Raw genomic sequence first — 21,496 nt, 5'->3', positions numbered from 1 at the left:
AGTAAGTAGTAGAGATGAGATCTGAATTTGGCCTCTGTGGGGCCTGAGGGCTTTGAATAGGTTTGACCTATTCAAGTAAATTTAAGAAAAAATTAAAATAAAAATGCAAACGTTGGAATACCCCCAAATGGGCTCCCAGATATCCAGGGTTCAGAGGTGAACAGATGAGCAATAAAAGCTGGGGTTTCCAAATGGTGTCCCACCAGGCTCTGGGTGTTTCCCCAAGGCCTCTCTCCTACCTTCCAATTGCAGCTGCCTGAGAAAGTTGAGTGGCCCCTGGAGATGATTTCCTTGTTTGCTCTCTGAGGTTCCCAAGATCCCATTACCCTACTCATGGATAGGAGCCCCAGACTGAGGAAAAGCCCAGTCTCTCCTGTGGGGCCCCAGAGCAATCAGACCTGGAAGGTTGATCGCAGCCAGTGACGCATGGGAACTGTGGGGCCCCCTAGCACAGCCCAGATCCCTTTTCAAAAGGCATATCCCAGGCATTACAGTCAGCCAGTGACAAACAAAGACCTCTGTTCTACTGGTCTTGGGGTGGGTGTGGGGGTCGGGGGGAAAGGCAGAGGAGACCGGACTGTGGATTCCGCTTACCTTCATCCCAGCTTCACCTGGAAGGCCAGGCTCTCCCAAAGCACCAGGAGGTCCCTGAAAGAAAGTTTCATTGTAACTATGCCAGAGCTGACCAACAGATGCCAGAAGGGAGGGATGGAGAGAGGAGCCCGGTCCTCCATGCCCCCTCGGGGAAGTATTTCTCTTTTACCTGCTTCAGCTCAATAGACAGGAATGGAGGGAAGATCTCAGAAAAGACAAAGAGGGGAGATGCTATTCTCACGGAGGCTGTAGTCTCCATTGGAGAGTCAACTCTCTAGACCTGGGTTCTAGCCCTAACTCTATTGTTGACTCACGTATGGTCCTTGGCAGGGCCCTAACCTTTCCAAGATCCTCTAGTAAAACTTACACTCACTCCCTTTGGAGGTGGGGTGTGGGATGGGAGGGTAAAGGAGGTCCATGGATCCTGCGAAGTCCTTGGAGCTCTTAGTAAGAAGGTAGCCGAAGGGGACCATCAAACCAGCCAAAGCCACAGTTTGGAAGGCAGGATAAATAAACCTTGAAGGCAAACTGAGGGAGTGACTGACAGGCAGAAGGGGAAGAGTGCTGGACCTGGCCTCTTGTGCCCTTAAGACCCAGGGTGAGCCTCAGCTCCAGTGCTTCCTAGTTTTGTCACTTCACCTTTCTCTGAGCCTCAGTTTCCTCATCTGGGAGATGGGGGTAACCATATGCTCACTACTTACTTTAGAGGGTTGTTGTGAGTGGAGCACCCCCTTTGGGGCATGGAGCAAGTCTCTTGTAAAAACCTCAGGGTGCAGCAACAGAAATGGCAGACATTTGCCTTGGTGTTGAGGAGCTATTCCTTCTGTCCCCTTCTCCTCAATCTAGCCCCTGGGCCTGGGTGTCAGATCAGAGAAAGATCAACTCCAACTACGAGGAACTTCAAGGACACATCACTTCGCAAGCACCATGACCTTCTCCACAGCAGGCATCAGGCTTTCTGAAGGGGGTCCCACAGAAGGGGACTGCCTTCAGCAGTATCAGAACCACAAAAGGAGAGGCGGTTCTTTACCTGAGCGAGCCCCAAGGCTCTTCTCTCTTCCTTCCTAGAGGTTGGGAGGCATGGGCTGAGTCACTGGGGGTCAGGGGGTGATACTCCTCACTGTGATAACACAAAAGGCCTTCTGGGCATCAGGGGATAGGAAGGAAGGCCCATGCCAGGCTGTATGTGATGGGAGTTTCAGATCAGTGCCACCCGGCCGAGCCCAGAAGCTGCTTGGAGGCAGGCTGGGAGCTGAGCTCCCCATTTGTGCGGTTTACCACATTAAGAGCTTTTTGGCAGGCCTGGGATGGAAAATCTTGTGATTCACACAACTATAAGGGGGAGGGGGGTGGCAAGAATCGCCTGAGAGCTGAGCTTTTAGCCGAATGAGTACATCCATTCTCTTTGAGGCCAAGCAAAAAGATGACAGACAACGAACCCCAAGGGATGGGCGCTCTGCTTTGGGTGGGGTGGAGTGTGTTGGAAAGGACCCTAACTTCTGTGAATCTCAGCTAGTTCCCTGTCTTATTGCCAGACTTCTTTTCTGCAGAAAAGTCCCCGTAAGTCAAATAAGGAGGGAAATGCCTTCTCCCATTTTTGGTGGAGGAGAGGCATTGAATGGTGATAGGATCATAAGATCTAAAGTTAGAATGGGCCTTAGGGAGCACTAGTCCAACCCACTTGTTTCACTAAGGTCCAGAAAGGTCAAGTGGCTTGCCCTAAATTACAGAACTAGAATTTAAATTCAGGTCTTCTAAATCCTGCCCTCATTGCACAAGGTTAGGTTGCCTGGTTAGGAAAAGCCAGGAGATAGATCCAGGAGCCCTCATCTCATTCCCTGAACCCATCTTTTCTCCCATTTTGAGGGTAGATTGCTATTTTGACACCACAGTAGTGAGGCATTGAAACAAAGTGATCTTTTATAGTTCTCCAGCTGCTCTGGGTTCTAGTTCTGACTACCACTTGACTCACTGTGTAGATTCAAGCAAATCCCTTAAACTTTTCTGTGACCCTTCTGTAAAAAGGGGTTGGGGAGAATGGACCTAGTATAAGGGAAAAAAAGAAGCAGGTAGTGCGGAAAGAGGTCACAAAACTCCTTGTAGGTTACAATGGGAGAGAGGAGAATAGAATTTCCTTCAGTTCACCTTACTGGCTTTCAAACTCATGGTAAGCCCCTTCTGGGAATTCCCAAAGGCCTGGAGATATGTAGTCATCCAGATTAGCTTTCCACAGAAGCAAAGCAGGCAGCTACTAATTTGGTATCATTTCAGAGGGCAGGCCCACGTGTCACCAGGGAGGCTCAGAAAGCTCCTCCACCCTCATCTTCCTGAAATTTCAGTAAGAGTGAGAGGCAGTAAGGTGTAGCAGAAAAAACACAGATGGTAAAAGTAGAATTTGAAATGGAAGGAGGCCTGGGTTAGTATCCTGACTCTGCTAGTTACTAACCATGTGAATCTGAGTAGTATTCACTTACCTATCTGACCCCATTTCTTTATCTGCATAATGATAATATCATAATTCCTTCTCCCTTATACTTACTTCACAGCATTGTGGAACTGAATTAATGTATGTGAAGACATGGGTACATTGAAGAGATTTTGCTGTTCAGTCATTTCTCGGTCATGTCTGACTCTTTGTGACCCCATCTGGGGTTTTTTTGGCACAGATACTGGAGTGGTCTGCCACTTCCTTCTCCAGCTCAGTTTACAGATGAGGAAACTGAGGCAAACAGGGTTAAGTGACTTGGCCAGGGTCAAACAGCTAATAAATGTCTGAGGCCAGATTTGAACTCAGGAAGACTCATCTTCCTGATTCCAGGCCTGACGCTCTATTCATTATGTCACCTACCTGCCCTGTGGAAAGGATTACTATTAACTTAAAGTTTTTGATCTCTGTTAGAATGCAAACATTTCTAAGAGAAAGAAGACTGATACATCTGTTATCAGTCATTTGGACCTTATTAGTGAATTAGAATTAGTGCTACCCGCCCCCAGCTTCCACCCCAACCCACAACCTGGCCCCTATACTCCCTCCCAGCCTATTTGAACCTTATTAGTTTATTAAAGCCTTCTTTTATAATAAGTTTTCATAAGGGGAGGAGGAAAAATCAGGAGGGTCCACAGGGGAGGCAGGATGAAGAATATGGAGGTTGGAGGCAACTTCTCAATACTTTAAGAGTGATCTCTGCTGAAAACACTTCCCTGTCCTCTTGTACTTCTCTAAGAAGCCGGGAGACCTCCTGTGAAGAGGCTTTGGCTGGGAGAAGGGCACAGGAAGAGAAGGTGACAAGAAGAAGGTCCATTTATTTAAACACTTTACCTTTGGTCCAATCTCTCCCAATGGGCCAACCAGTCCCTGTGGTCCTTGAGGGCCCTAGAAGGACAGATGGACAAAAATCTCTTTAAGATGCCACTTTTCTCCTATGGAAGGTTATCTTTCTAGCCAGCTTCAGTCAGACCTTGTAAGCAGTCAGAGGCTCCCAGTCAGGTCCTAGCCAAAGGCTAGGCTCCACCACTGGCCCAAAGAGCTGGCTCCGATTCTCTCAAGAGTCTTTGTTTCATTCCTCCCTCAACCATGGACTAAGGCCAACCTGTGCCCTCGCCTTGTGGAGCACGGGTAAAGCCTCTGGTCTGTGCAGACCTGGCCCACAAGCAGCTTCCAAACCACCAAAGCCTGGTCCCTGGCCTTCCTCCAGCTCCCTTCTTCCAGACTCTCACTGGAGTCCTCTTTCCACCACAGAGCTCACAGCTCAGGCCAGCCACACAAATAGATTTCTTTTTTTTTCCCGCTGGACTAATCATTTGGGAAAACGAGGCAGTCCTGACTGGCTCTGCAAAAAGGGTTAGAGAAGAAGGGCAGAGGAGATATTTAAGTGCTTCTAGGCCCATGGCCTAATTTCCTTTGGGGCCTTCTTAGTTTCTTTTAGGCTATGACTATGATATTCTGACCTTTTCTCCTGTCTCTCCTTTTTAACCTAGTCCTCCTCACCTGACTCCATATTATCTCTTTAAGAAAGCAAAGATTCCATCCTATCTCTTGGAGGGAGGAATTCTATGTCACACAAAACAATTCCTGTCCCTCCCTGCAGACAGCACTCTTGGTCTTTCCTACAGCATCCACACGTTTCCTCTCCCCACATCCTTCAAGATTATGCATTATATTGGCAGGACAGGAATCACCCCCTTACCCCGCTGCCCACCCTCCCCACCACTGCATCCACCCTAGGACTGGCCAAGTTCTCTGGTCCTGGATGCTCCTATGAGCTTGACGAAGAGTGAAAAAAAAAAAAAAAAAACAAACATGAAGACGAGAGGAAGAGAATAGGGAAAGATACTTACCGGTTCTCCTGGAATGCCTTTAGCCCCTGGAGGGCCGGAAGGACCCGGGATTCCCTGCAGGGATCAGATCCTGGAATTATTTTTGCTCTAGTCACCACCACCTTTCTCCTGCCTCCCGCCCACCTCCTTGGTCTCAGTCACTCTGGAGGAAAGTGACAAAGACATGTCCTGGAACTGAATGAAGCCAAACTAAGCCTCGCCAGCAAATATATCTTTGAAGTCATTCCCTCTGCTACCTCCTTCCCCCTTGCTCATTTGCTTATTTCACAAAAAGAAAAAGAAAGCCACCAGTGTTTAACACTTACCGGGAAGCCACGAGGCCCCATCTCCCCTCTTTCGCCTTCCTGGCCCTATAAACATATTTGGAGTAATTAGAGGCTGAGAATCAGGGTCCCAATTCCTCACGCTCCTGTGTCAGGAAAGTCCATCAAAGGCATGTCTCACAGTGAAGGGAGTGTGTGTCTAGTGGGGGGGGGGGGGGATGGGAGATTGGCAGGGGGCCAGTCTGGCACCATGCCCTTGGCTCCAGGGAAATTGCTGACATACCTGCTGTCCATCCAGGCCCTGTTTGCCCTGTGTTCCTGGAGGGCCCTGAGGAGGAGAGCAAATAACAGAGAGGCGGGCTTTGGCATTGCAAGGGGTCAGTTTGTGTTGATAGCTCTGGAGGTCCTTGCTCTTTGGAGCCACTGGACCAGGCGTAGCTACCTGGCTCAGAAGGCCTAGAGTCTGAGGTAGGGGAGAGGGTCATCATTCCTCATCCCTCTCCACTCCAAACCTTCTCTGGCAAGTGGACTGGGTCTCAGAATTAGAGGCTGCTAGAGCTGGAAGTGAATTTAAAGTCCACCCCCTTCCTCTTACAAAGGAGGAAACTGAGGCTGGTAAAGGAGAAGAAACTTGCTCATGGATGTACTCCTAATCATGGGAAGAGCACCAAGCTGCCCACAGATCATTTTGTGCCCTTGCCCTCCACACCCCCTCCCCAATCCCTACAGTCAGCAAAGCTGTGTGTGAGTATGTGAGAGTCTAACCCGGGGTGGGGAACCAGTGGCCTTGAGGTCACATGTAGCCTTCTAGGTCCTTGGGTGTAGCCTTCTAGGTCCTTGGGTGTGGCCTTTTGACCGAGTCCAAGTTTTACAGAACAAATCTTTTTATTAAGAGGATTTGTTCTGTGAAGTTTGGATTCAGTCAAAGGGCCGCACTTGAGGACCTAGAGGGCCACATGTGGCCTTGAGGGCCTAGGTTCCCCACCCGACTCTCCGGCACGGTCTTGTTGGAACTGGCCAAGTCTCTGCTCATGGGGTTTGAGGGCAGTCTTGCCTATGGAAGAGGAGTGGAGATAAGGGTGGATAGGATAACTTTTTTCAACTTCCTTTCCAATCCAAGAATTCTGGAAGGGCTTTGTGTGTGTGTCCCTGGCCAGATCTGGAGCTCAGCTACTGCCCTGGACAGGAATACTGACTCTGCTTAGGGGGTGACCAGTGCAGAGGGATTTAACAGGACTCAGCTGTTGGAAAATCATGCTCCCATCCCCCTGAATCCAGCCAGGAAAAAGGGACGGTCTATCTCTGGGCAGGAAAGCATACATTTTGGGGAGAGCACATACCTTGACACCTTGTGACCCTGGCTCCCCTGCTGGTCCATCTGGTCCTCGGGGCCCCTGAAGAGAGGATGGTCAGAAGAGCAGTGTGAACAGCAGGGGTCTCCCTTGGGCCATAAACAGGGGGAGGCCTGGAGCAGTGCTACCCGCCCCCAGCTTCCACCCCAACCCACAACCTGGCCCCTACACTCCCTCCCAGCCCATACTTTCCCTACTCCCTCCAACTCCCACTCCATGGTTTTTTCCCAGAATAAGCATGGGGCCAGCTCTCTGGCCTTCTCTGCAAAGACACACAACAGTTCCTTCTCTCACAGTGTACATTCTAGGGGGGGAAATAATTTGTAGTTATCTGGGTACGTCCAGACATATACAGAGTAGGTAGAAGATCATCTAAAAGGGGAAGGTATAAGCAGTTTGGGGGACCAGGAAAGGTCTCTTGCAGAAGATGGGCTTTGGGCTGAAAATTGAGGAAAACGAGGGAAGCTAGGGGATGAAGCTAAGGGGGCAGAGCATTCCACGTATGGAGGACAGCCAATGCAAAGGCGGAGAGGTTCCCAGGAGATGGAATGTCATGTTTGAAGAACTGAGAATTGGCCAGTGTAGCTAAATGTTGAGTTTGTAGAGGGGAGTCAGGAATAAAAAGAATGGAAAAGTGCAAAAGGAGGCTGGGGCCAGCTTGTGAAGGGCTTTAAAAGCCAATAGAGGAGTTTACAATTGATCATGGAGGTAATTGATTGGAAGCTATTGAAGCTCCTTGGGTGTGTGTGTGTGTGTGTGTGTGTGTGTGTGGAATTAAATATGGTTATACCTACACTTTAGAAAAATCAGCTTGGCATTTGCATAGAGGATGAACTGGGAAGGGCAGAGACTTGGGGCACAGAGAAACATTAGGAGGCTATTGCAATAGTCTAGGAAAGAGGGGATGGAGGCCTGAATGGAGGTGTGGCTGTGAAAGGTGGAAATCCCCCTGATGCCTATGCCTGACTTTGCTGATTACCCCCAGCCTCCTTACTGCAGTCCTCCCCACCCTGATCCTGCTAGCAGAAGCTTTTGTTCCTGCTGGGGAAGTAATACTTTGCCTCAGCATTCATTCCCCCTTGCCACTCTGGCAAAGGAACAGTGACCATCTGCCCAGGGTCCCCTGCCCTCTTAAAAGCAGATGGTTGTAGAAGAGATACCAGATAACACAAGAGGAACAGAAGCACATGTGTACCCCTCTGTAATTGGGGGGATGAAGAGATGGAAGCCCAAGCACAGGCTGACAACAAAAAAAAAACCAAATAAACCCAAAAACAACAACAGGAAAAGCAGGCTCTGTTGGAGGGTCATGGGAGAGGCGATCTGTCTGTATACCTGGCATGAGAGTTAGACAGATCTGGTCTAGCCAGATGGGCAGAGCCGGGGCAGTGTAAAGGAGTGCAGAGATCATTGGATTTGGAGTTGGAGAAAACTGGGTTCTAGTCCTTGCACTGTTAACTACTTGTACAACCCAGGCCAAGTTACACTCTCTGTGCTTGAGTTTCCCAATCTGTCAAAGGAAGGGGCTGTTTTCGATAATCTCTAATGTTCCTTCCCGCTGTGAATTCCATGATCTTATGACTTCTCCAGCTGCATACAGAGATGGTGAAAACATCTTGGGATTAAGGCAACAACACAGTCTAGCTGGGAATCCAGCTCCTAGGTAAATCGTCAAGGACAGGTGACTGATGGCTTATTCACTGGACTAGGGGAACACAGGGAGGGAGGATTGGGAAATGGATAGAAACTCCAATCCAATCATTGTGCCGATCCTAGAACAAACCACATTTCACTGAAGGCCCTGGGAAGCAGAGCCGGGCAATGGTGAATGCCCCCAACCCCCCAAAACGAAATGAAGAGTTGATCTGGATGGGGCCTCCATCTGGTCATGCTGACAGATCAGGACAAGTAGATGGGAAAGAGGCCAACACAGAAGCAGCAGAACCAGGAGACGATCTCCCACTGGGGCTACCGAAAGAACCGATGGGTGGAGGGTGGGGGAGGCACGAAGGGCTGCTGCTCTTGGGAACCATTCCCTGCAGAACCAAGAGCACAGAGCCTGGGTTGGCTGGGAGGAGGCTGAAAGATACAGGGTGTCAGTTCTGAAGATAAGAACGGTGAGAGGAGGCAGGAGGACTAGAAGGGGAACCTTTGGGCCCTCTCCACCTCCCCATCCTCTTCTCCAGACCAGCTCTTTGCCTTGTAAGTCAAAACAGCTGTGGCCACATGCTTCCCATCCCAGAGAGAACAACAAACAATTAAGGGAAGAGAAGGGGGGGACACGTCCTTCGGGAGTAAACAGAAAAGACAGGATTGATTGACACTGAGCCCAACAGAGAAAAATCTGAGTTTATCAGAGGCGCAGTAATAGACTTCCTCTAGCTCTTGGCTGGGATCCCAGAATACGCTCTTCAGGGAAAGAAGAACTTGGCTCCCCCATAGCGACGAGTCTCTCCTATTTGCTCTAGCATCAGCTAGGAAACTGAGGCCTGGCTCTCTGGACAATGAAAGAAGAAGGGCTGTTCTTTCAAATGGCTTTCTTTCTGTCGAAGGCACCACGATCCTTCTCATCACCCAGTTTCGCTACCTTTGAATCATCTTTGACGCTTCACTCTCCTCCCCACCCCCATGTCCAATCAAGAGCCACGTCTTGTCAAGTCTACCTTTCAGCGTCTCTCAAATACATCCCCTTTTCTCCATTCCGTAACTACACCCTCGTTCAGTCCTCCATCACCTCTCTCCTCTCTCCTATTGCAATAATCTCGTACCCGGTCACTCGGCCTCAACATCTCTCCCCTTTCCCGTCCATCCTCCCCCCAACAGCTAAGTAGATGCCACTTCCTGCTCAAGAAGCTGCAGTCCTATTATTTCCAGGATTTACTTCTACGATCAGAAACAATCTCCTCAGTTTGACATTTGAAGACGTCCACACTCGCTCCAGCCTACCTTTCCAGGCTGACCACACCTTACTCCCTCTCATATACTCGAGGGTCCTGTCAAACTTGCCTCTTGTGGTCCCCCATCTCAAATATTCTATCTTCCACCTCTGCGCCTCTGTTCAGGTCTTTCCCTGTATCAAGAGTGCTCCCCCTCCTCACCTCTACTTCTGGGAACCCCTCACTCCCTTTGAGACTCAGTTTAATTGCTGCCTCCTTCAAGAGGCATTGTGAGAGGCAACACGGCAGTGGAAAGAGTGTTGGAATTAGAATCCTGGGACCAGCGTTCAAATGTCAGCTCTGCTTCTTATGACTCTATGACCTTGAGCAAATCACTTCTCTCTCCATTTTTTCACCTGTAAAACGAGGGAATTGTACTAGATGACCCCTGAGGTCCCTTCCTGTTTTAGATCTATGATTGTACAATCTACACTAGCATGAAGAGGACTTTCCTTATTCTCCCAGTCATTAATCTCCCACCAAAAATAAACAAAATCCCACCACATAGTGACTAGGCATAAATCTTGTATTCTGTGAATCTATGATGACTCTTACCCTCCCACAGAAGAAAGTAAGCTCCTTGAAGGCAGAGCCTTCCCACCTTTGTATTTGCATCTCTAGTGCCTCATACAGTGTAGGCTCTTAATAGATGTTGATTGACTGATTGCCACTCATCAGAGAAGGAGGGCAGTGACCCAGAGTGCTGTGGGGTAAATGGCCTCTCCCAGTGTCTCCACACTTGGCCTAGTGACCCAGTAATTTGCTGGGTCTGACTTGGGGAAGGCATCTCCCTTGGCCGGAGGCCTTCTCAGCTTGGTGGCAATGAACCCTGTCTAGGAATAAAGCAATAGATGTGGAGTTAAACACTTTTCTAAAAATCATATGAAGGTCAGAGGCAAATGGAAACTCCTTTTGGGTTTCCCTCCTGTCTGAACATGATCTCAGAGTTGTGGCCAAGAGCTTCATACTGAAGAATCTTCTAAAATATAATTGATCCCAATTGGAGGCAACAGTGTAATGTGACTACTGAAAAGGCTAATGAGACTTTAGGCTTCATAATAATAACAGTTATCATTTATGTAACCCCCACTATGTGCCAGGCACTGTGCTAAGTGCTTTACAATTAAATGTGATCAAATCTAATTTGATCCTCACAACAACCCTGGGAGGTAGGTACTATTATCATCTCTACTTTACAGATGAGGAAACTGAGGCAAACAGAAATTAAGTGACTTGCCCAGGGTCACCTAGAGAGTCAGTGTCTGAGGCCAAATTTGAATTCAGTCTACAGCGCTCTATCCACTGGGCCACACAGCTAGCTGCCTGATGTGCTTGAAGAGAGGCATATGAGGGTGACAGTCCTTTATGTACGCTGTGCTAGTCACATCACATCTGGGATGCTGCATTCAGTACATCTATGCCTGAGTGGCACATTTTATGCAGGACACTTAGAAAATGGAATCTCTCAGGAAAAGCATGCTTGCATCCACATGTTATGAGGAACAATTATAGGTTTAAAGCTATTAGGGTCATGAGAGGTCATCAAGTACAACATCCTCATTTTACAGATGAGGAAACTGAGGCCTAAAGAGGTTAAGTGACTTAGCCAAGATCAAATAGCTAGTATGTGCCTGGGGTAGAGTCTGAATCCAGGTCTTCTTGACTCCAAGTGCAAAGATCTATCCATGATAGACTGGTGGGGGATAGAGATGGGCAGAGGGTTGATAATATAATCACTGCATTCAAATATTTTAAGGGCTGTCCTTTGGAAGAGGAATTGGACTTATTCCACGTAAACTGTCTCATTCCAGAAGATGGAACAATGGATGGAAGTCATAGAAAGGTAGTTTTTGGCTCAATATAGGGAAGAAGTTTCTGGACTTTTGGAAACAGAATAGACTGCCTTGTAAAGCATCAAGTTTCCATCAATGGAGATGCTTAAGCAAAGACTAGATGACCACCTGCCAGGGATAGAATAGGAGACGCGCCTTCTTTTTTTCTTTTTTTGGCAATTGGAGTTAAGTGACTTGCCCAGGGTCACACAGCTAGCCAGTGGCAAGTGTTTGGTCTGAGGCCAGATTTGAACTCAGGTCCTCCTGACTTCAGGGCTGGTGCTCTATCCACTGCACCACCTAGCTGGCCCAGAGACACACATTCTTCAGACGAGGGTTGGACTAGGTGGTCTCTAAGGGCTTTCCCAATTCTAAGACTCCAGTGATTTTGAGTCCACGACTGAAAAATCCAGAAGCCCCTATTGCAAGAGGAAGGGCAGAAGACACCCCAGGACTCTGCAGCCTGACATGACCAAGGTCTCCCTTCTCTCCTGGTTCTCCTGCTGAGTTCCCCTATAAGCAGAACAGTATTTGTGTTTCTAGTGGCCCTCTGTGGGCCAAGGATACTGGGGATGGGGACTGGGAGGGGAGCTGGCAAATGGAGCTTGTCCTTCAAGCAGCCACCAGAGAAGACAAGAAACTCCTGTCACCGAGCCTGATCCTTTCCCTGACCTGCTGAAAGGATGCTGTCCAGCCATCATCACCCATTTTAAATCTCTCCAGTAGAAGTTGGAGATGACGCTGGTTGGAGAAGAGAATGATGAAGTTTGACAAGAACAAATGTAAAGTCCTGAACTTAACTTAAAACCAAATCAACTTTTCAGCATCGTTAGTCATCTAATATATACTACACAGTTCACCACTTAATTACATCCAACCTAGTAGAATGTCTGCTAATTGCTTTGTATGTATTGGTCTGGCTTGCCCGATTAGACTGCAAACCCCCTGAGGGGAGGGACTTTGTCTTATACTTCAGTATCCTTCAAAGTGTCAAGTTGGGCCCAGAGTAGACACTTAGGGAATATTGACTTGAGAAAAGAAGACTTAATGGTGGGGGAAGGAAGCAAACATTTGAGGGACTGCACAGAAAAATTGTCTGCCTAGCCCCAGAGAGAGTACTGAGGAAAAGTTGCAGAAAGGAAGACATATTCAACATAAGGAAAAACTTCCTAACAACTAGAGCTTTCTAATTTCTAACCCTTAGAACTGTCTTGGGAAGGAGTGGGTTCCCCATTACTAGAAGTATTCAAGCATAGGCTGATTAATGACTTGTCAAGGAATCCAGTACAGGTATGGATTGGCCTAGGTAGCCTGATACATTCAAATCCCAACTCTGACAATCCTCATTGGTATTACCATAGACACACCACTTTCCTTTTCTTTGTTCAGTTTCCTCATCTGTGGGGTGAAAGGGCTGGATGGGATCCTCTCCGAGATCCTTTCCAGCTCTAAATCTTATGACCGTGCTTAGGCCCCAGTCCTAATATCAAGAAAAATCAGTGTGTTAAAAGTCTGAAGGAAGGACTAGGTTCAAATGGATCTGATGCCAGGAAAGTGTGACTGAAAGAAACTTGCTTTGAAAAACTCATCTTCATTACTAGAATAAAGACCTAGTCTCAAAGTATCAGACAGGAATGATGGGGCAGAAAGAATGCTTGACTAGGACACAGGAGAGCTGAGGTCCAACTCCACTCCTTACTAGCCATGTGGCCGTGGGCAAATCCCTTTCCCTCCCTTTCTTCATTTGTAGAATTAAAAAGGTTGAATTAAACGTTCCTGGTGATCCTTTTGGTGCTAACATTCTGTGTTCCATGTTAGGGAAACATCCCTAATCTCCTTAGGACACTCAGTCATCATAATAAAAATAGCTAGCATTCATGGCTTTAAGGTCTGCAGAGTATTTTGTATGTGTTATCCCATTTCATCCTCACAACAACTCCTAAAGTAGGTACTATTATTATCGTCATTCTACAGATTGAGGAAATTGAGGCTTAAGTGACTTGCCCAGGGTCACACTGCTAGCAAATATCTGAGGTGGGATTTGAATCCAGATCATCTTGACTGCAAGTCCAGTGCCCTATCCACTATGCTGGGGAGTTTATAGTAGAGAGCACCCTCATCTATCTCAATCCACTATGCCAAATAGCTAATTCACCATGGTGCCCCTATCAGAAAGAGTCCTGAGCTGGACAGCCCATCAGTCTGACCCAGAAGGGTACAGCTGACATTCCTATCGACTCCTGCCAGAGGTTGACACCGTGCTGCCAAAGAACTCAGTCCTCCGAGCCAAGAGTAGATGAACAAAACTCGCCCTTTCCTGTCTGGCCCAAAGCAACAAGGGAGTCAGACAAAGGAGGAGGCATGGGGCCAGGCAGCCTGTGGGTGAGACAAAGCTAGGGACAAGCATAGCAGGGGGATAGCCTGACTCTCAGCCCCAAAGCAGGCTGGCCAAAGAGCTTGGGTCCACCCTGCTCCATCGGTGGTACACCCACACTGCGATGTGATCTCATTGGGAAGGGAGGGGCAGGAGCTGTCCTCCTCTAGCAGGGGGAAAGCTGAGTTTCAGAATGGTCTGGTAAATGGCCCAGTTATTTAGCTCATTAAGGCTTAGAAATTAAGTTTATGACTATTTTGAGTCCTTACTAGAATGAAAGGAGCAGTAAGGCAAAGATCTTGTTGGATCAGCTAGAATGTTTAAACCAGGGGTTCTTAACCTTGGGTCCATGGACCCCCAGTGGGCCCACGGATAGATCTCAGGGGTTCCATGAACTTTGATAGAAAAAAATCACATCTTTATTTTCATTAACCTCTAACTGAAATTCAACATTTCCTTTAATTATTTAAAAACATTATTCTGAGAAAGGGAGCATAGGATTAAATAGACTGCCAAAGACTGCCATGACACAAAAAGTACTCCTGGTTTAAACATTCCTGAGATACTGGCTTGGAGGTCATGTCCCAAGATAGGTGGGTCTCTGCCTAGGGAGTGGGTGACTGGATAGCCAGGGAAAATGTCTTCTTCCCTAGCTCAATATCCCTTTAGGATCACAAGGGCCAAGCTTGAATATAGTAATTAAATTTCCTTTCGTAGGACTGAGAAAGTTATTGACAGAATCATGCCTGAAGACCATATAGGATGCTGAGAAAGAAGTCCAGGACCCTAATTGAGTTTTGGTTTTAGTTGAGAGGGTAAGGAAAGGGAGTAATTTGAGATGTTTTTAATGGGTATTTTTTTTACCTACAAATGGTGGAGGGTTGGCCCTCTCCTAATTAGGAGGTCCTTAGGATTCTCTTCTGGCCTTTATAGGAGAGCTCTCATCCAGCATTTCTTAAAGGTTGAGAAGAACCAAGATTCAGAGTATAAACAAATCTGAGTGTAAGGTCCTTACTGCTCACCGGATTCTGTGATCTCATGTCCTTCTCTGATGGGAGTGATTCTGCCCTCCCATGAGATGACCAGAGAGAAGACTTTGGAAGAAGCAAACCTATGAGTTCCCATCTCACTTTGAGACCTTATAGCAGAAAGTAGAGTTTAAAAAAAGATAGAAAAACAGAGCAACATGCCCGGGCCCCATGCTTTGAAGAAGAGAGTAGGAAGAAGGATTTGGCCCCCTCAGCTGATGTGAAAAAGAACTGAGATCCGTTGATGTACATCAGACAGGTTGCAGGGCTCCATGCTAAATCTTTATTCTGTTCTTTCTCCCTCCAAGGCTGCCTCTGATGTGCGTTTTTTTAGCCAGATTTCACCTGGATCCATATGTTCAAGGGGATTGGGGCAGGAGTGGGGGGAGAAAGTGAGCCACACAGTATGATTTTACCCTGAGCTCCAAGGCTCCCTAGGGATGGCCCTGGATGTGAGGTCAGGGAAAGAAGCACAAACATGGCCCAAAACAAGAGGGCTGAACTAAAATGTGATTGGCTGCTAATTTAAAATTTCAACTACACATTCCCCCCACCACCCCCATTCCCAAACTAATACAGTGCAGACTTCATCAGCCCTCCAGGTTGTGGAGATTGGTTACAATCAAAGCCATATGACAATGGTTTCATATCTGCTCCCCCAAGTGAGATGCTTTTCATTAAGTCCTGGAAGATGGGCCTGTGAGTCTGGCTTGCCTGGAATGAACACTCTCCATCTCATGAATGTTTCCATTCCAGACCTGATTAAGATTGTATTGGAAACCCACTGAGAATGACAAATCTGTCCAATTACCTCTCAGGGTCTCCTCTCAGACTGTTCATCCTCCACCCCTGGTGTCTCTAAACTCAACATGTACCTGGGAGTTCTCAGGGCTGGGGCTGGGGGCTGGAGGGACCCCAAAGACTTGTTTGCAGTATGGGGAGGTTCAAGCTTTTACAGATGAGGAAACTTAGGCTTAGTACATAGTAGAGCAAGGATTCAAACTTAGGCCCTCTGACTACAAATCCAGTTTTTTTTCCTTACTGGGTGAAAGAACCCCACTTCACATACACTTCCCATTCCATAAAATGACTAACTCTCTTCAGCTCCAATTTTTCCCTTGGAAAGGCAACCACATTACACAAATCCAAAATTCTGTGTCACCCATATTACTGAGGTTTGCCTCCCAGCCAGGCAAAGCTAGAAGGGAACTTGGAGGTTGCCTAGTCTAAGACCCATTTTACAGTAGAGAAAACTAAGGCACAGAGAATGTAACAAATGACTTGTCCATGGTCTTACAATGAATATACGGAAGATCTGGGATGAGAACCCAGGACTCCTAACTCTTAGTCTAGTATTATTACCACTATTCTACAGAAGGGGTGGGGGTGGGGACAGTAAATTATGTGGTTATTTCTATATTTCATATTTACATATTCTACATATGGGAGACACAAGACTTAAAGACTTAAAAGATTGGATCCCAAACCCTCTGAGCATCTTGATGGTACAATACACAGCTCCAGAAAGGCCTGACTCTGCAGGTTCCAGATGCCTCCTAAAATGCTCAGCTTGGGGGACTTTGATGTGGTTGGGGGCCTGGGTTTCCTCAAGTAGAAGATGCATTCTTCTACTCGGTGTTGGGAAAAGAGTACAGGGAGCTTGCTAAGGGGTAGGGTGGAGGGGGCTGGGAACAGGGGAGCTCTTAGGTTTGACATCTGTGGAGGAAATGCAGGCCAAAGCCGCAGAGCCAAGCTTTCAAATGAATGTGTGTCTCTCCAGGAAGGGGAAGGAATGGAGAACAGAAGCAGTTGTCAGAGGGGTTGGTGAGACAATCCTGGGTCCCCAGCCTCGGATGCTGCAAGTATCTGGGGTAGCTGAGAGTTCTCGGCACATGGTGAGGGATGGGAAGAAAGCATTAGGCTCATGTAGGGGCTTCCTCAACACAAGAACCGAATCCCCCTACAGAGCCCTGTGACACTAAGTATAGTTAGGAGCTCCTGCCTGGGCCTGAGGAATGTCTCTTAATCTCCCCGAAGCCCAACAGGCTTATCAGACCATCTGGTTTTGGGAAAAGCCAAATCCACTTGAAATCCATCTGAAGAGAAAAGGGCATTGGAAAAATAAAAAAAAAATCTAAACCTTCTATCACCCATCACAGGGTTTTGAAAAGAGGCCTTTTTATGGGAAAGCTTAAACAGATATGTTTAATACTGCTGATTTCAGTATTTGCTAGGCCATACCCTTATATCTCATCCCCCTCACTTTCCCTACACCAGAGTGATGCTGTTGAATGGGGACGTGAGAATGCAAAGGACAGCAGACAGAAGCCAAAGAGTACATCTGTACACAGCTGGCTGGACAGGCTAGTCTTCCAAAGTACAGAGGGAAAAGAAGAATGGGCATTTCTGAGATCAGTACTGCCCACAGACCTGGGTTTGGCCTCTGCCTCTGGCCACATAGGCAAAGATGTTTATTGGGCCAAAAGGCATGCTGACCCCCATCCCTCCTATGCCTGGCAGTGGGGGAGGGAAGGGCAGGGCAAATGGAATGATCCTCAAAGGAATGTAAGAGGAGTTCTCTTTAGAAAGCTCAGATGAAGAGAGGTCACTTCCCAAACATCCTGGAGGTTGTCAGGATTGGTACTCGCTGTCTCCCTTCTCCTTTCCTCTCCTCATGACCTCATCCCCTTAGCACAGCCTACCTGGGCCTCCTACCCTAGAGATCTCTGAGGGAGCTTACCCGACGTCCTTTTGCTCCTCGCATCCCCAATGGCCCACGAGTTCCAGGAGGTCCCTGCAGTGAGAAAACCATGAAGTTAGAAAAGTGGTTTCTTTGGGTGGAGGTGGGAGGAGACTGGAGACCACCACTATGCCTCCCAGAAAAAGAGAAAAGGTGCTGAAAGCTGTAGAGGGCTGGATATCCCATTTGGACTTTTGGGTCTAGATCTGAAATTTTCCTTGGTATAGGAAACTTCCATTGAGGAAACTAACTCTTTCAGGGTAGATCATTACCAGCTCGAAGTTTAGAGTCTTAGGGATTGCCTGGGGCAAGAGGTCAAGTGACTTGCCCAGGGTCACAGAGTCAGTATGTATCAGAGGTGAAAGCTGACTGACTGTGTGCACTCTTTGTTCCCATGCAGGCTCTCTAATCACTATGCAACACAGCCAAATGAGCACCAATAAACTTGAATTCTCTGGCAGGTTCTTGCAATCCAGAAAAAAAAAGGAGTGCATGGGCCCAGAGATGACATGTGCCTGCCCTCTCTAACTGGCCATCAGATGTGGAATATTTTTTGGCCACAGCAGCTCATTAAACTATCTACTAAGCTGCAGAAGGTCTCTGATTTGTATAGGTAGGTAAGGATTTTTTTTTCCAGCAGGTGTCAGATTTAAGGAATCAGAGGTATAAGGTGAACTGGTGTGTCAGGAGTTAGTGGTAGGACCAGCAGCACTCCCACTCCAAAAGGGTGGGTGCAACCATCACCCATTGCTGACTACTGGTTGGGAAGTCAGTAAGCAGAGGGTGGGGTCAGGCTCTACCATTTTTTGAAGTTTGTTAACAGGTGACAATATCACTCAACTGACTATGCCCCTCCCTTTTCTTCATTCAATAATCAATCACATGGGGAGGTATGGTGACCCTGGGTACCATTAACCACATACTCTCTAGAATGGTGAAGAGGTGATGGATTTGGAGTCAGTGAGACCTGGATTCAAATGCCTCCTTAGACATTTACTAGCTCCGTGACCCTGGGCCAGTCATTGAATGCTCGCTGTGGGTCTCAGTTTCCTCACCTGTAAATGAGCGAGTTGCACCTGAAGGCCTCTCAGGTCCTTTCCAACTCCAAATCTATGACCCTATGATCCTACCCAAAGCCACTCAAGCATCAATCAATCAGCTAACGATCATTAGTGTCAGCTAATGTCCTGGTGCTGGGGATACATACCAGAAATGAAACAATACATTCTAACAGGTGAGACAACACAGACATCCACAGATATACAAAAAATATACCAAAGCTCCTCTTGCCCTCACTTAGCTGGTCAGTGTGTAGTAAAAAGACTGTTAGATATAGAGTCAGAATTTTAGCTTCCTCATTTGCTAAATGGGTATAGCACTGTTGTAAAGAAAGTGCTTTGTAAACTGTAAAGTGCTATGTAAGTGTGAGCTATCAGTATTATCAGGCTAAGACAATAGGATCACCTTGAAAGGCTATGTCCTACCCTGGCCTTTCCCAAGCAAATACCCCTTGAGAAGGCTCTGAGCAGCGAGCAAAATCTAAGTCCACTCTGGTGCCAGAGGAAAGAGGAAATATGGTCCAGGAAAGATTGGGAAGAGGGGGAGAAGAAATGGGGAGACAATGAAGGGGACAGAGAAGGTATGAAGGAGATAGGGAAGGAGAGAAGTAGTAAGGGGAAGAGAAAGAAGAAAAGAAAGAAAAAGAGAGGGAATGAAAACAAGACAGTAAAGGAAGGAGAAAGGATAGAGAGATGGATGAAAGGAAGGTAGCAGAGAAGAATGAAGAATGTGATAAATAAGGGAAGAAAGTGGGAAAGAAAAGAAGGGGATAAAGAGATAGGAGAGGAAGCAGGTGTAAGCATTTGCCTCATCTCTTCCAGACCCTAAGCTCCATCTGTGTGACTGTGTAGCTACACACAGCACAGTGACTGCCGTAAAGGTCTGGGTAGAAGTGTGAGTAACAGAATCCTTTTGGAGGCTTGGGAAGATTCCCCTGCACTCTCATCTCCCTGATTCCCAGACCGGGTGTGTTCATTTTATGAGCATAGAGAGTCTCTCTCCAGCTGCCAGGGGGGAAGCCACAGCCCCGCTCTGGTGTTTGGAAAAATAACTCCATCTGCTGCTCCCATCTCCACTCCTTCCTCAGTGCTCCCAATGCCGAGAAAGAGGGTCGTGATGCCTAAAACGAGGCAGACACCAGGCCACTGATGGGGTTAAGGAGGGGTGGAGGGAGAGAACACGGGGTAGGCCCTGTTCTGTTAGCTTTCTTGTCTGAAGTGGATCCAGGGTAAGGAAACTAGGTTGGCCTGAAGAATCAACAGATTTGACTCCTGGATACCAGAAGCAGGGAGGCTGGGCAAGTGTCTGCCATTTTTATGGGGCTATCTCCTAACCACAACACATGTGCAATTTGGAACTGGGAAATTCCAAAAGGTGAGAGGTGGGTCTGGCTTCTGCTCCTGGCTCAGCCAGTAATTTCAAGGGATGGTCTTGAGCAAATCACTTTCTTTCTCTCAGTCTTAGTTTCTTTGTCTATAAAATGGGGATAATAATCCCTGCCATGCCTACTTCATTGTAAGGAACAAATGAGATAAAGGATTAAAACCTGGACTCAGATGGTCAGAGGGGAAGGGGACCCTTGGAGATTTAGTTTTACATCCTCACTTCAAACATGATGAAACTCAGGCTCAGAAAAGTGGATGGCCTAAGGTCACACTGCTCATTAGTTTCATGTAATGACACACACACACATATGACAGCTTGGTTTGATGTAAAGATGTAACCCTAAATTTGCCTCTGACTATAACCCTAACCCTAACCCTAAATTTGTTTCTGATCTGAAGTCCGAGTATGTTAGAGCCCTGTTTCTACCACTGGGGCTACTGTATGTATGACATTGAACAAATCACTACTTCTCTGGGCCTCAGTTTCCTCATCTGCAATAAGGAGGGCCTTGGACCAGATAACTTCCGAAGTTCCTTCCAGATCTAAATCTATGATCCTATACTATTATTTAATACATGTCCATGGTCCCCAGAATTCTCATTACCTGGGTCTTCTGAGAGGCAACTGGTTGGTAGGAAGTTGTCCCACCCTATTCCCAAGCCCCTGGGGTCCAGCTCTCAGACAAAGTTCAAAATGAACACCAATCAATGATGATGGCGATAGAAAGGAAGACACGGCTTGTTCTCTCCCCTTTCTGAGCCTCCTTCTCAGACTAAGCCAAAGGTTCCTTCCCAGTTCCTAGTATTATTATAGCTCAGGTTAGAGCCTCCTCAAAGGCACACAGGCTAGGACTTGGCTACAGCCTCCACATAACTGGGAAGAATGAGCCACAGCTGGACTTAATAAGGCTGGAGATTTCACACGCAAGAGAGCAGCTCATTTCCACATGGTGATCTCCCAGACCCTCAGGTCCCATTTCCCTGAGGTCTCATTCTTGAGACTCAGGCATGATAGTCCCTTAAGCAGGCTGCTTCTAAGTTCACTCACCCATCATTTTGTGGGGCCTGTTAGTGACTCTCCAGTCTCTCTGATGCCCAATGTATGGCTGTGGAGACGGAGGATTAGAAAGGCTAAGTGGAGGAGGGGGAGCCAAGATGGTATAGCAGGGACCCAATGGAGCTCTCCCAACATTCCCTTCCTAACAACTTTAAATTAACACCTCAAATAAAATTCTGGAGCAGCAGAGCCAACAAAAGATCAGAAGGAGACATTTTTCTAGCCTAAGACAACTTAGGAGGTCCACAGGAGAGGTCTGTAACACTGGGGTGGGCAGAGGCCTGGAGCACAGTGGAGGACCAACTTTGGAAGCGGTCAGGACGGCGGCGGCGGCGGCAGCAGCAGCAGCAGCTTTGGCAGCTCCCAGTCCAGAGATGGTAAGGGGGTGGGACAACTGGTCAGAAAGAGATGAGAAGGCACCCTTTGCTGGCACTGGGTAGAGCTGACACTGACTGGTAACTCTACTGCCATATTTAATTCTGTGTTACAGTTCCAGGGTGGAAAGGAGAGCTTGTGGTTAATCACAAGGGAGCAGCAA

General features: G+C 47.5%; 1 protein-coding gene across 4 annotated transcripts in view; it reads right to left on the bottom strand.

Moving 5' to 3' along the window:
• The window catches only part of COL27A1 (collagen type XXVII alpha 1 chain), a 244,751-nt gene that overhangs the window by 63,832 nt on the left and 159,423 nt on the right, over positions 1-21,496 (bottom strand). For all 4 annotated transcript variants that reach the window (XM_027869712.1, XM_027869713.1, XM_027869714.1 and 1 more), the window contains 7 exons: positions 17,458-17,511; positions 6,536-6,589; positions 5,479-5,523; positions 5,238-5,282; positions 4,933-4,986; positions 3,914-3,967; positions 595-648 (listed from right to left, as the gene is read on the bottom strand). In XM_027869712.1, the coding sequence (XP_027725513.1) occupies positions 595-648; positions 3,914-3,967; positions 4,933-4,986; positions 5,238-5,282; positions 5,479-5,523; positions 6,536-6,589; positions 17,458-17,511 (360 nt within the window). The remainder of the gene's footprint in view (positions 1-594; positions 649-3,913; positions 3,968-4,932; positions 4,987-5,237; positions 5,283-5,478; positions 5,524-6,535; positions 6,590-17,457; positions 17,512-21,496) is intronic.

This window comes from Vombatus ursinus, unplaced genomic scaffold (genome assembly GCF_900497805.2).
Source record: "Vombatus ursinus unplaced genomic scaffold, bare-nosed wombat genome assembly UNPS02014793.1, whole genome shotgun sequence".
In the NCBI taxonomy this organism is placed as follows: Eukaryota; Metazoa; Chordata; class Mammalia; order Diprotodontia; family Vombatidae; genus Vombatus; species Vombatus ursinus.
The sequence above is the reverse complement of the archived record's forward strand: the minus strand, read 5'-3'. Positions and strand labels throughout refer to the sequence as shown.